This window comes from Natrix helvetica, assembly GCF_964273705.1.
Source record: "Natrix helvetica genome assembly, chromosome: 9".
In the NCBI taxonomy this organism is placed as follows: Eukaryota; Metazoa; Chordata; class Lepidosauria; order Squamata; family Natricidae; genus Natrix; species Natrix helvetica.
Genome location: NC_138560.1, coordinates 1,761,541 through 1,775,280, shown reverse-complemented (window position 1 = coordinate 1,775,280; position 13,740 = coordinate 1,761,541). Strand labels below are relative to the sequence as shown.

General features: G+C 54.6%; 1 protein-coding gene across 6 annotated transcripts; it reads left to right on the top strand.

Annotated features, from left to right (window-relative positions):
• The first annotated feature begins 4,763 nt into the window (after positions 1 to 4,763).
• Positions 4,764 to 13,679, top strand: DMWD (DM1 locus, WD repeat containing). 6 transcript variants are annotated; one of them, XR_014176102.1, is made up of 6 exons: positions 4,764 to 5,175; positions 6,155 to 6,337; positions 7,713 to 8,972; positions 10,166 to 10,470; positions 10,793 to 11,185; positions 12,730 to 13,679. XR_014176102.1 is itself a non-coding variant. In XM_081961512.1 (4 exons), exons 1-4 carry the CDS (start codon positions 4,801 to 4,803, stop codon positions 10,211 to 10,213), a joined length of 1,866 nt encoding a protein of 621 aa, XP_081817638.1. In that variant the 5' UTR covers positions 4,764 to 4,800; the 3' UTR covers positions 10,214 to 10,748. The 6 variants fall into 6 exon arrangements, 1 of the variants encoding a protein (XP_081817638.1); XR_014176103.1 differs by having other exon boundaries at positions 10,793 to 11,491; XR_014176104.1 differs by lacking the exon at positions 10,793 to 11,185 and having other exon boundaries at positions 12,730 to 13,678.
• The last annotated feature ends 61 nt before the right edge of the window (positions 13,680 to 13,740 follow it).

Here is a 13,740-nt window from a genome sequence, read left to right as displayed (position 1 = left end):
GTCAGGTTGCTTTTTTCCATGTTTACGGAAAACCCGTGGTCCTGTAAGGTGTGAACTGTGACGTTTACATCTCTCACCGCTTGCTGCTGAGTTCTTGAATGGATGATGATGTCGTCCAGATAGCACTCCAGGCGGACTGGAAGCTTGCGCAGGTGGGCCGCCACAGCTGCAAGAAGCTTCGTGAACGTTCTGGGTGCAGAAGAAAGTCCGAACGGAAGCGCCCTGTATTGGAAGTGCTTTCCGTTGTAACACAAGCGCAGGAACTTCCTGTGTGCAGGATGGATGGGCACATGCAGGTACGCCTCCTTGAGATCGATGGAGGTGAGCAGATCCCCTTGTCGCATGCAGCTTAGGATCGACTGGAGAGACTGCATTTTGAAGCGCTTGTAGGCCAGATGTCTGTTCAGGCGCTTCAGATCTAAAATGGCCCTCCACCCCCCTGAATTCTTGGGGACCAGGAAGAGAATGGAATAGAACCCCCTCCCTTCCTGTTCTGGAGGAACTGCCTCTATTGCGTTGATCTGCAGAAGATGATCTATCTCTGCCTGCATGAGAGCCCTCTTTACAGGGTTCTTGGATAGTGGGCAGCGAACAAAGGTCCGCGGAGGAGAGGATAGAAACTCCAAGGTTAGACCCCTCCTGATGGTATTTAATACCCACTTGTCCGAGGTTGTTTCCTCCCAACGGTCTGCATAGAATTGCAGGCGGCCCCCGATGGGAGGAGACCCCAGACGGTCACTTCCCACGTCTAAACTGACGGTTGTGGGATCCCCCACGAAAGGGCTTCCGAAAGGACCCCTGATTGGATTGTCTGCCCCTGGAAGAAAAGTTGTTTCGTTCCTGGGACCTGTCAGAAGACTGGTTAAACTGTCTTTGGGAGGAATATGAAGAGGAAGAGGCCTGGCCACCTTCCTGTGCCCGAAAGGCCTGTTTCCTGAACGAGCCCTGACCTTTCCTGTCATGCTTCCTGAAGGTGGAAGGAAGAACCTTCCTCTTATCCTTTGTCTCAATTAGGAATTTCTCTAGGGAATCCCCAAAGAGGTTCTCTCCCTTGAAAGGAGCTGAAGCCAGCTTCCACTTAGCCTTCATGTCCGCCTGCCAGTGCCGAAGCCAAAGCAGGCGGCGAGAAGTGATGTTGGACGCTAGTGCCCTGGAGGCGAATTTCGCTGCGTGCAGGGATGCATCAGAGGCATATTCCACAGCCGTAATGATCTTGTTAAGATCATGTCGCCAACGAGATGCTTCAGATGGGGGCTGAGATCTGAGTTGGCGCAGCCATAATAGGGATGCCCTCGTAAAGAACGAGGCAGAGGTGGAGGTTTTGATCGCCCAGGCAGCCGCCTGGTGCGTTTTGAGACAAGCCTTTTCTGCCCTCTTATCCTCTGCCTTTAACCCTTCTAATAGCTCGGCCGGGAGATTAGAATTAGAGGTCAGAGAGACCACAGGGGCATCCACCTCTGGAGGTTTCAATACATCCTCCAGTCTAGGTTCTAGGGGGTACATTGATTTGTCTGCGCCACTGGGGTTGGCCAGGGTACCTGGCTGTGCCCATTGGCGCTGGATAACTTCCATGAACATGTCAGGGACTGGTATCAGTTCTGGGTCAGGGGTTGTTTCGCTGAACAGCCCTGCCATGAGGTCCTGGGAAGTAGAGGGGACTTCCCTGTCCTTAGGTTTGGCACCAAGCTCAGTAGAGGCTCTGGCCTTGTGTAAGATTGACTTGAATAAGGATGGCTTAAAGAGGCCTGTGAAGGAGGGCTTGTCTGGAGGCATATCCTCATCCTCCGAGAGAGCAAATTCCTCAGCAGCCTCCTCCTCCCATGTAGACACCTCTGTGGTGATAGAAGTGCCCGGGGAATCGAGTACTCTGGTCCTCTTTTCCCCCAGGGGACGAGCAGGCCTAGAGGCCTTGCCACCCCTGCCTTCCTGTAGCCTCATGGCTTCTACCACACCCTGGGAAATAGCCTGCGTGATGAGATCCCTCATCTCTGCTGACATAGCTGGGCCCTTGTCCTCTACAGGCCTGGATTGGGCATAGGCCTGTCCCCTGGCACTCCTAGGAGGATCTCTCTGATCCTCTGCATGAAAACAGCATTGAAAAGAGGGAATATCCTCCCTAACTGAAGAGCTAGGAGAACCTGGGTAGCCCAGAGAGGCTGCAGGGGATCCTGACATGGAATCCCTATCACAGAAGGATGGGGATCTATCCCCCATCTCCTCCCCCTGCTCTATCTCCCTCGGGATGGGTGGGGAAGGAACTGGCCCAGCCTCACTTGGTAAGGGTGCAGAGGGAACCTGGGGCCTAGCAGACTTGTCCTTTAGGGAGTCCTGCCCCTTGTCCCCTTGAATTTTGGGGGCCTTGCTCCCAGCTGAAGAGTGGGAAGCTTTCCCCCCAGCGCCCTTGTTTCCCTTTCTCCCTTGGCCTGAGGGATCTGGCCTACTGCGCTTTGCAGATGGCCCTGCCAGCTCCTCCCTTCGCTCCAAACCTTCATCAGCCATCCTTGGTTGATCTTGAGTCGAAGAGGTCGCTGCTGAGGGAAGGGCAGTGGACGCTGGCCCGACGGCTCCAGAAGCGTCTGCAGACTCAGATGGGAGGCTGGATCAGGCACCAGGACACTCCTTGCCGCTTCCCCTTAGGTGTCTGGGGAACTTCAGGCTTGCTGGAGACCCAGGCAAGCCCTCGCAATCCTCTGCGGCTGTCTGTTTGAGGCGGAGAGGCTCTGCTGCTTGCTGCTGCTTTCCGGTGGGTAAAATGCTCCAAAAAGATGGCCGCCGGCTCTTCTGCGCGCCAAAAGCCTCACTTAAGGTCCAGGCGCTTCCTATTGGCTGCAGCCGAAAAGCGCGCCAAAGCAGCACTTTTCAAAATGGCCGCCGCTCTCCCGATCGGCAAAAGACGCCGTTTGGAAAGGCAAGGGCTTTTTTAAAAGCCTCCTTCCCAAAGCGACCAGGGAAACACGGGGATTGCCGTCCTTCCCTGCGCTCGCCAGCAGACGCCGGACAAGCGGCCTCGCTTGTTCCCCCAGCTGCGACTAAGCAGCTGTGGAACCGATCGCTGCCTCAGCCTTAGTTAGGTAAATCCTCTTCTTGGTAAAAAAAAAAAAATAGAAAAAGTCAAAATAATAAAACCTGGGGAAAAATCCTAATAACAACTTAATATTGACACATAAAATACTCTAAAAATACTATTGGAGAACCCAGTCTATTTACTCAAAGCTGAGGGTTCCCCAAAACTAGTCCTATCGGGCGGACTGAGTTTTTAAAACTGAGCCAGAAGAGGCAAAGGAGGCGTGGCCAGAGGGGAAAAATCTACTCAGTCCATGGGCAAACAGGCTGTGTTAACCCAATCCTTGTACTCTCCAAGCAGCGCTATGGAGAAAAGCCAGGTTTTACAACTAGGCAGGGAAAGCCAAAGGGACAAGTACACATTAGGGACGCGGTGGCTCAGTGGCTAAGATGCTGAGCTTGTCGATCAGAAATGTCGACAGTTGGGCCGTTCGAATCCCTAGTGCCGCATAATTTATTAATATTTATTTCGTATGTTTCGTTGTACGCCGCCCCGAGTCCTTCGGGAGAGGGTGCGGCTAAGAAATAAATATATTATTATTATTATTATTATTATTATTATAATGGAGTGAGCTCCCGTGACTTGTCCCAGCTTCTGCCAACCTAGCAGTTCGAAAGCATGTAAAAAATGCAAGTAGAAAAATAAGAACCACCTTTGATGGGAAGGGAACAGTGTTCCGGGCGCCTTTGGCGTTTAGTTATGCTGGCCACATGACCACGGAGATGTCTTCGGACAGCACTGACTCTTCGGCTATGAAACAGAGATGAGCACCGCCCCCTAGAGTCGGGAATAACTAGCACTGTTTTGAGGCCTGGCTCAAAAACAGTAACTGTGAGAGGGACCTTAACAGGAGCCAGCCGTGTGCAGCAGCAGCCGCCGCCGCCGCCAAATAAGCTAATACAATTCTTGGTTCCATAAATAGAGGCATAGAATCCGAAGCACATGAAGTATTAGTACCCCATTCTAAAGCTTTAGTAAGGCCACACCTGGAGTACAGCATCCAGTTGTGGTCAGCACCTTACAAAAAAGAGATTGAGAAAAAGATGCGGAGAAGAGCAACTAAGAGGATTCAAGGCCTGGAGATAAAAACATGGGAAGGAAGGACGGTGGCAGGAACTAGGCCTGGCCACTCTAGGGAAAAGAAGGGATTGGGGGGGGGGACACATGGTAGTAACGTTCCAGTATCTTGAGGGGCTGCAACAAAGGGGAGGGGGTCAAGCTATTCTCCAAAGCACCTGAGGGCAGGACAAGAAACATGAAGACGGAGGAATTTCCTGACAAAGCTCTTCACCAGTGGAACTGCCTGCCACCAGAAGTTATGAATGCTCCGCCAACACTGGAGGTTTTGAAGAAGGGGCTGGACAGCCACCTGCCTGAAATGGTTATAGAGCCTGAGCAAAGGGCTGGACTAGAAGACCTCCGGGGTCCCTTCTGCCTGGAACCCGAACCTGAAGTCCACAAGCCGTAAAGAAAGCAGCCAAGGCCGGAAAGTCCCCCCCCCCCAGCGCTGTGGGTGGCGCCTGCGCAGAGAGACCCGTGTGGCCTTCAGCTCGTCACCCGTTGCCAAGGCGACCGCAGCCCCGCCTCCCCGGGCGGCCCAGACCAGCCGGAGTCTCGCGCGCCGTTGCCCGGCAACGCCCCCCCCCGGCCGCCTCCTCCGCGCGGCTTCCGGCGTGCGGAGGCGAGCGGGGGAGGGGGCAGCAGGGACTTCCGGGAGGCGGCGGCCGGGCGGGAAGATGGCGGCGGCGCTGGCTCCCCCGGCGCCGGCCCCGGACGGAGGCGCCCCCCCGGCCCCGCCGCCGCCCCCGCCGCACGAGGTCAAGAGCCAGTTCCGCACCCGCGAGGGCTCCTACCGGCTGCTGGGCGGCCCCGAGCCCCGAGCCAGGCCCGCCGCCCCCGCCCCGCCGCCGCCCCTGCCGCCCGCCGGAGCCCCCGCGCCGCCCGCCCCGTCGCTGCCGCCCGTGCGCCTCTCGCTGGTGCGGCTGGGCCTGGCTGCGGGAGCAGGGGAGCCCTGCGCCGACGGAGAGGCGGGCGCCGAGCGGAGCCGCGTCTGCTTCAACCTGGGCCGGGAGCTCTACTTCTACTCGGGCGCCGCCGGGCGGGGAAGGAGGGTGAGCCCCTGGGGGGGCTGGGGGGGCTGGGTGGGGGGTGTAAGGAGGATTGGGGGGGCAGGGAGGAAGGGGGGGAGAGATGCACACCTGGAGAGGGAGAGCCGGGGTGGGGCGGCCAAATTGGGTGGGGGGGGTGTAAGGAGGATTTGGGGGGGGAGGGGGGAGAACGACTCCCCCCTGTGAGTGATGGGGGAAGGTCTGGAAGGTCTGGGCCCAGAAGAGCCGAAGCAGAATCGCCAGGGGGGAGGGCAGGGGCAGCAGTGGGGGCTGGGTAGGGGGAAGGGGCACTGGAGGGGTCACCTGGGATAGGGGTGGGGGAAGGGGGCCAGATGTGGGGGTGTAGGGAGGATTTGGGTGGGGCCACGAGGGGAGAGGAGGTGTGGATGATGGGCAAGGAAGAGCCAAAGCAGAATCGCCAGGGGGAGGGGGGGGCTGTCTTGACGTGGCTCCTCCCAGCATTTCCTGGCAGGGAAGCCTCAATGACGCTTTTCTCCAAAAGGCAACCTGGACTTTCTTGGGGTTTTTTCCCTTTGGCTTCTCATCCATGAAGCCTCTGACTGAAGATCAGAACTGAAGAAGCTTCCTGGATGAGAAGCGAAAGGTCTTCAAAGGGGGGAAAAAAACCCAAGAAAGTCCAAGTTGCGCTTTGGAGAAAAAGCTCCTTTGGGACGACCTTGGCCTGCGTGACTGAGAATCTCCCTGGCAAGGAAGCTTCCCCCAAATGGGATCCTCCAGGCAGTGGGGCTGTTTTGGCTAAGAAAAAACGGCCTCCTTAGTCAGGTCGTCAAAAGAGCGAATCTAAACCTTCTGACGGGCAAAGGGCAAGCGTGGATTATTCAGGGCTGTTCTAAAAAGGAGTAGCCGGAGGAAGTGAGGGGCCCTTTTGTGGGGCACCTTCCTGTCCGGCTTTAGATTTCTTTGTGGGAAGTCCTTGCCTCTTGCTTTTGTTTTGTTTTAATGCCTCTTGTGATCTTCCCAGTCCATCGATCTGAAGAAACCCATCGACAAGCGGATCTATAAGGGGACGCAGCCCACCTGCCATGACTTCAATCAGTTCACGGCGGCTTCCGAAAGCATCTCCCTCTTGGTTGGCTTCTCAGCTGGGCAAGTGCAATACCTGGATCTGATCAAGAAAGATACCAGTAAGCTATTTAATGAGGAGGTGAGTCCAGGGCAGAAGGGAATCTGGGTTGAACTGTGGGGTCTTCGGTGCTCCCTGAGCTTGGGGGTTTCCTTGCAGACGTTTCATGACCCAACTAGGTAACATCATCAGTGCTAGAAGGGGGAGAAAGACAGGGGTGGGTGGGCGTTTGTTGCACTCTGAGCTTGGTGGTTTTCTTGCAGATGTTTCGTGACCCTACTAGGTAACATCATCAGTGCTAGAAGGGGGGGGTGTCGATCTCTTTTTATATACAGTGCCTTGCTCTGTCAGTATTGTGGGAGTGTTCTTAGTGGTTCCTTGATTAGGCTATGGCTTAACTATTCTTGGTGGTGTTTATCAACACTTAGATAAGCAGAGATTGACACCAGGGTTAACACTAGAGCAACAATCAAGCAGTAAACAATACCTCAATCAAAGAACTACCAACTCAAACAGTAAACACAGGCTAAGGAAACTACCAAGAAAACATCTCCACCAACACTTACAAGCCACTGTAAATAAACAGAGCAAGCCCCACTCCCTTCTAGCACTGATGATGTTACCTAGCTGGATCGTGAAATGTCTGCAAGAAAACCACCGATCTTGGGTGGGTCACTGCAGGGATCCTTTCAGCTCAGCCCGGCTCCGTTAAGTGGGAACCGGCAGCTAATAGCTTCTGGATGCTGCTTGCTGGGATTGATGAGAGTTCTAGAACAGAACATCTGGAAAACGCTTCAGTCTCTTGATGACTTCCCTCATTACTGATTCTAATCAGCAGATTAATCAAGCTGCAGCTTTAATTGCAATAGCTTGTGGCTTTGGAGCATGGACAGAAAGATGACTCAAAGCTTTAGCAGATCCATCCTGGAAGAGCCCTGCCCCGGAGAAGCAGCAATTCACCCGCAAATGCACCCGGGGCCTTGCCGTCTCCCAGCTGTTCTGAGGCTGAGATGGCATCGCCGCCTCCCGCGGGAAGCAGTTCCCAGGGAAGCATCCGGTAGGCATCCTAATCCGTCCCATCTCTCGGATTCTGGATGAGTTTTACAGAAGACCACCTTCAGAACAATCGGGATATTTTTTTGTGTTTTTGCTCTTGTTTTTATTGTTTTGAAATGTTCTTCATTTGAAATTGAATTGTGAGCTGCCTGGCGTTATTCACCGAGAAGGACAGCTACAAAAACTGAACAAATCACAATCCTTCTAGATGATCTCGGTCTAGCAATCAGGCTGACTTTCAGAAACATGGAATGGGCTGGGGGGTTTGGGAGGAGGGGCTGCTCAGAATTTGCCGGGGGGAGGGGTATTTGGGGGGAGGGGCCTCTTGGGACCCCGAGGGTCTTCTTTTTTTTGGTCATCATTCTTTCTGGCTCTCGGCCCTCGGCCTTCTTTCCCTCAGAGGCTCATCGACAAGTCAAAGGTCACCTTTGTGAAGTGGATCCCCGAGTCGGAGAGCCTCTTCCTGGCCTCCCACGCCAGCGGCCACCTGTACCTCTACAACGTGGAGCAGCCCTGCGTCTCGGCCGCCCCTCAGTACACCCTCCTCAAACAAGGAGAGGGCTTCACCGTTTACACCTGTAAGAGCAAGAATGCCCGGAACCCGCTGCTGAAGTGGGCGGTGGGCGAAGGGGCCCTGAACGAGTTTGCCTTCTCACCCGACGGCCGCTACCTGGCGTGTGTCAGTCAAGACGGCTGCCTGCGGGTCTTTCATTTCGACTCCATGCTGCTCCAAGGCATGATGAAGAGCTACTTTGGGGGGCTGCTGTGCGTCTGCTGGAGCCCCGACGGACGCTACATCGTCACGGGGGGAGAGGATGACCTGGTCACGGTGTGGTCCTTTGCAGAGGGCCGGGTCATCGCCCGGGGCCACGGACACAAGTCCTGGGTCAACGCGGTGGCCTTCGACCCCTACACCACCAGCACGGAGGACGAGGAGAGCGGGGAGCTGAGCGGTAGCGACGAGGACCTGCAGGATTCATCTGAGTTCAGGCGGGTGAGGACCAGCAGCACTCTCTCCCACCTGTCCAAGCACAGCGCCAAAAGCACCCCTTCCGTCACCTACCGGTTCGGTTCCGCTGGGCAGGACACCCAGTTCTGCCTCTGGGACCTGACTGAAGACGTCCTGTACCCCCACCACCTGCTGCCCCGCACCCGAACGCTCACCAACACCTTCGGCACCGGCATCCCTCCCTCAGGCAGCGGGGGCAGCAACCTGGCCGCCGAGTCGGGTGGCAGCGGAGGGCCACTTCCCCGCTCCCTCTCGCGCTCCAACAGCCTGCCGCACCCGGCCGTCACCAGCACCGCCAAAAGCCACGCGGCGGACGGGGCAGTGCCCTTCAGCATCGGCAAATTCGCCACCCTCACCTTGCAGGAGCGGAGGGACAAGAACGCGGAGAAAGAGCACAAGCGCTACCACAGCCTGGGCAACATCAGCAAGAGCAGCGACAAGCTGAACGTGGTACCCAAGAGCAAGCTGGACACGGCCAAGGTCTTGGGCACGGCCCTGTGCCCCCGCATCCACGAAGTGCCCCTGCTGGAGCCCCTGGTGTGCAAGAAGATCGCCCACGAGCGGCTGACCGTCTTGCTCTTCCTGGAGGACTCTATCATCACCGCCTGCCAGGAAGGCCTGATCTGCACCTGGGCCAGGCCAGGCAAGGCGGTAAGTGGATCTCTCGGCTCTCCCTGGTTGGGTTGCTGCTTAGAAGTCTCCTTCAAGAGAGGGAGAAGGCCTGGTGGCCACCGGGGTGAGCGTGCAGTACTGTAGGCTAACTCTGCCCACTGCCAGCAGTTCGATCCTGACCGGCTCAAGGTTGACTCAGGCTTCCATCCTTCCAAGGTGGGTCAAATGAGGAGCCAGATTGTTGGGGGCCATAGGCGGACTCTGTATACCGCTTGGAGAGGGCTGCAAAGCGGTATATAAGTCTATTCAGTGTTTGAGCCGGGATCAGCCAGCACTCTTCCATAGGTTCGGCTGGGACTTGTTCCAGGTAGCCCTCAATCTACGACCACAATTAAGTTCAAAATATTCCGTTGCTAAGCAAGGGAATGTTTGAGCGAGCCGTGCCTCATTTTACGGCCTTTTTGGCCACATTCGTTAAGTGAATCCAGTTTCCACTCATTGACTTTGCTTTTCGAAAGTCGACCGGGAAGGGTTACAAGTGGGGGTCACACGACCCCAGGACAGTGCAAAGGTCATAAATAATATATGCCAGTTGCCAAGTGTCAAGAATTTTGATCACCTGGCCATCAACGGTTGTGTCACAAGTCCCTCTTTTCAGTCGTAACTTCACATGTCACTAAATGAACAGTTGTAAGTCAAGAGCTGCCTGTAATTTGAGATTCCATAAGGAGGGGGAGGGGGGAAGAGGAGGGGCTCTTCGTGCTGTCTGAGCCTCGTGGTTTTCTTGCGGACGTTGCATGACCAAACTAGATAACGTCATCAGTGCCCTGATACCACGTTCAACCCTGATCGAGAAATAGTCTCTCCTCTCTGCGCTTGGGGGTCCTGCTGCGTTAAGATGCCCTTGGGGGGTCCCTCCTGTGCAAATCTGACTTCTCTATTTCTAGTTGCATAACTGGGTTGATTTAGCCTTTATTCCCCAGCAAGAGATCCTCTCTGCCTTAGCCTGCTGGTGGATCCGGGGATCACTAGATCCCCTAAGCCTGTCCCGGGGCAGATCCAGGTGGAAAAGCAGAGGACAATGGCTTGCTTAACTGAATGACGTGATTGATTAGTAGATAGGAAGTGCTGACGACCAGCTCAGACCAATTTCCCCTCTGCGGATTCAGCCCACAGGGTCAACGAACCACGTTGCTATTTAAACTTTATCCCCCACTTTTTGATTTTTTCAGATCCTGAATTCCCAGAACGGGGGCTCTCCCAGCGGCACCATCGTGTGAGCGGCACCAACTCGCGCTCGGCTTGCTCTCCGGCTTGGAACCGGAGTGGAACTATTTCCGGTTCCTTTCCTCGGCGGAGCAAACGTGACCCAAGAGGGGAAAGTTTCCCGACGTTTTCAACGTGTCCGTCCAGGTTGTCTGTCCTCCTCCCTCGCCCGTGAAACCCAACCGTGCGGCCATTTGGAATCCTAACCGTTTAACCTCTCGAGACCAACGGCCCAGTTGAAGGGTGAAGGGCGCCTCTCCGCTATTTAAAAGTATTAATTAACAAAACTCTTTTATTTAATGTTAAGATTTGAGCACAGGGTGCTTGGAGGGGCTGATTTTGCACAAAGGTGAACTGAGCTACCCCTTCCCCCCCTCCTCTCTCCCCCCCCCTCCATCCAGACAGTTGCTCTGACTGAGCCCAACCTACCCCTAACTCCATCTTCCTGGTTGCTTGGGGGTGGGCAGAGGAATCCCCCCCCCCAGAAGGAGACAGTTTTGTACAGGGGAGATAATTCCCTGCTGCGTGTAACGGTCCTTTTCTCCCCCCCCCCCCTTTTTTTTTTTTTTTGCTTTAATTCCATTTTTGCACAGAAAGTTCCAGTATTTCTGTTGCCCGGAGGTAGCAGTTGTACCTCTGTCTGGCAGATAGTTCCCCCTTGACTTTCACCGCGGACGGTCCTCCCCCACGTTCCTCCTCTTTCTCCTCCCCGCTCAGCCAACGGACTCTCCTAGAGAGACTGCTTAAAAACGTTTCGAGATCCAGCACGATACTGCCAGGGAATTCTCGTCATCCGTTGTTTGCAACGTCTTTTGTTGTCTTGTGGACTCTCTGCTTCGGTTCCCCGCCTCCGCCCGGCTTGTCTCAGAAGGGCCCCCCCCTCGCCATTGGCGACTACCCGATGTTTCTCAAGGACGGTTTCATCTCCAACCCACCCACCCTCGGAATGAGGGTCTCCTTTTTGGGCTGCATATTCCTGACCAAACGTGATCCTTTCTCTCCAACACTTTTTTCGTCGTTGCTGCCCGTTCTGCCGATGTCCGTCTTTATGCATTGCTCAATCCCAGCCACATCCACACGGTTGATTTACAGAGACTCCTTCCGCAGTCTTGAAACCAACTCCATTCTGCGTCCAGAGCGGAGCTTCTCGGCCTCCGCCACGTTGAAGAGGCATGGATTTCAACTTCCCAGAATTTCCCCGCCAGCCGTGACGGAAAAGGGAGCCCACGAATCCTAATAAGTTGCTGAGGTCAAGGCACAGCGTTCAAGATTATGTAGCTGATGCTTGTCCGGTCAGTTGTTTAGTTGGTTTAGCCTAGGCTTTGAGGTTCACCTCCCTGTGAAGTCGTTTCTGGTCACAAAAAGTAAGCATCCAGGATGGTCCATGGCAAATCCTGGCTTCTGGAGCTGCGTTTCTCCACCTTGATGTGCCAGGCTAATTCAGATAGGCTCGGTCCTACAGCGGACCAAGGCGAGGTGGTCACGAGGGGCCCTTGGTGGTCTTCTTGCAAATGTTTCATGATAACTAGATAACATCAGTGCTAGTAAGGAGTGGGGTTTGGTGTGCAAACCTCCCTCCTTACCACCTACTGATGATGTTACCTAGTTTGGTCACGAAACGTCTGCAAGACCATCACCAAGCTCAGAGAGCACCCAGGACCCCTCATTTCAACTCCGATCTCCAAATAGTCTCCTTTTATTGCTATGTGCTCATATTCCTGGGTTGCTTATTTAAGTCAGTAGTTTCAAAACCTCAGCAACATTAAAGACGGGTGGACTTCCCACTCCAGAATTCCCCAGCTCCAGGATGCATTCTGGGAATCGAGAGTCTAAACATTCTTGAAGTTGCCAAGGAAACGACGGGATCAGATTTTGAATTCTCGGTGTCTCTTGGGTTTGCTGGGCTTCGAGGTTTCCCAACGCAGCTCTTCCAAAAACACAGTCGGAGCCAACCAAAACATGTTTTTTTTAAAGCGTTTTAAATTTAGCACAGAGTCTCGAAAATATCCCAACTATGCTTTGGGCCCGTGGACAATTAAGGATAGTCTTGGCCAAGAGAGAGAGAGAGAGAGAGGAGTTGCTGCAATTGTATAGTGGATCATTATAAATGTCAAAATACGTTGTTTTCGGCAAGACTCTCTCCTTTAAGAGATGCACATTTTGGCTGGCTCTGAATCGGTTGCAGGGGTGCATGTTTTTAGCCAGTTTGGCTTCCTTGATTTGATCAGGGGGGAAAAACCTAAGAATTTGGCTTACGTTTAGTGGCTAGATAGCCGTGATGGCGAACCTGTGGCACGCACAGCCCTCTCTCTCGGCACATGTGCCGTCACCAGCTGCTCTTCTGGTTTCCCGCGCATGTCGGCCAGCTGCTCTTCACGCGTGTTGGAATGCCGAAGACCAGCTGGCCAGTATGCGTGCAGGTACCAGACCCCTGATCTTTCTGGTGCTCCGGCGCATGAGAAGATCAGCTGTTCGGTGTGCATGCACCTGCTGGCCTCTCTACAAATTGTCTCCTCCATCTTCTTCATAGGCAATGCGCAGTCCAAACGTGCTCCGTCTGATTGTGCCGGTAGCCGAAACAGCTGTTTGGGCTTTTAAAAAAAGCCCAACCTTTTGATGAAGCCGAAGGACCGATTCCCAAAAGCCAGTCCGATCTTAGGAGTGGCTTTCCTTGAGATCCTGGGAACGTTTTGCAGGGCAGCGAGTTCTAATCCCGGCTGCCGCCTACGCCCCGCGTAGGAGAATTATTTCAGCGCTCGCCATTTCCATGCTCCTCTCGGGAGGCCCGAGCTGTAAAACCTGCATCCGCCCGTCGGCTTGACCAGGGTTTGTCCCCGCCGGCTGTGTGAACCCTTGACAGCCTTCCGTACCGACGAGGGATCGTTCACGGCTTCCTTCCGTACGTCTTTGGCTCTCCAGGTTGCCAAATTCAGCCCAGCGTATCAAAAGACCCTCACCCCAGGGTGAATGGAGGACCTAACCCAGGAGTGTCTCCCCTCCCCAGGATTAAAAAGCCATACCGATCTACAACCACGGACCCCTGCTTCACCCCGAAGCAACCGGGGAGGGGAAGGAAGGGAGAACCTACGTTTCCCATCAGATCCGCTTGGATTCTTTGCAGCGAGACGGAGGGACGTTGGAAAAACAGTATTAATTTGCTTTTCCTTCCTCTGCCCCTGATCCCTTCCCTCCCCATGCATGTCTGCCCCCCCCCTGTGACTTCTGGAGGAAGCCAGCTGGTGTCTGGCAGCCAAGTTCTCCCCCTCCCCATCCTTTTGCCTTCCTCCTCCCCCCCATAACACATCTGGAAACTGCCGATAACAATGCTGTCGCCCCCCCCCCCCCCGGGTGCCTTTCGTTACTTTACTACCTGCTCTAAACGTTTGTTACTGTCGTGTCTGAAAAAGCGTTTAAATTATAGAAATCGTGAATGCCTATTTATACTAAAGAGACCGTTTTCACAGCTCAGACTCCCCCGAGGACTGTTGATTGGCGGCTGGGGAGCTGGGTGGGCGGGAGGGCAGGCTTGCAAAAATAATAA

Coding starts and splice junctions, on each gene's coding strand:
- DMWD (XM_081961512.1), top strand. CDS start 4,801: ATGGCGGCGGCGCTGGCTCCCCCGGCGCCGGCCCCGGACGGAGGCGCC. Junction 5,176..6,154: donor CCGCCGGGCGGGGAAGGAGG/GTGAGCCCCTGG, acceptor TGATCTTCCCAG/TCCATCGATCTGAAGAAACC. Junction 8,973..10,165: donor GGGCCAGGCCAGGCAAGGCG/GTAAGTGGATCT, acceptor TGATTTTTTCAG/ATCCTGAATTCCCAGAACGG.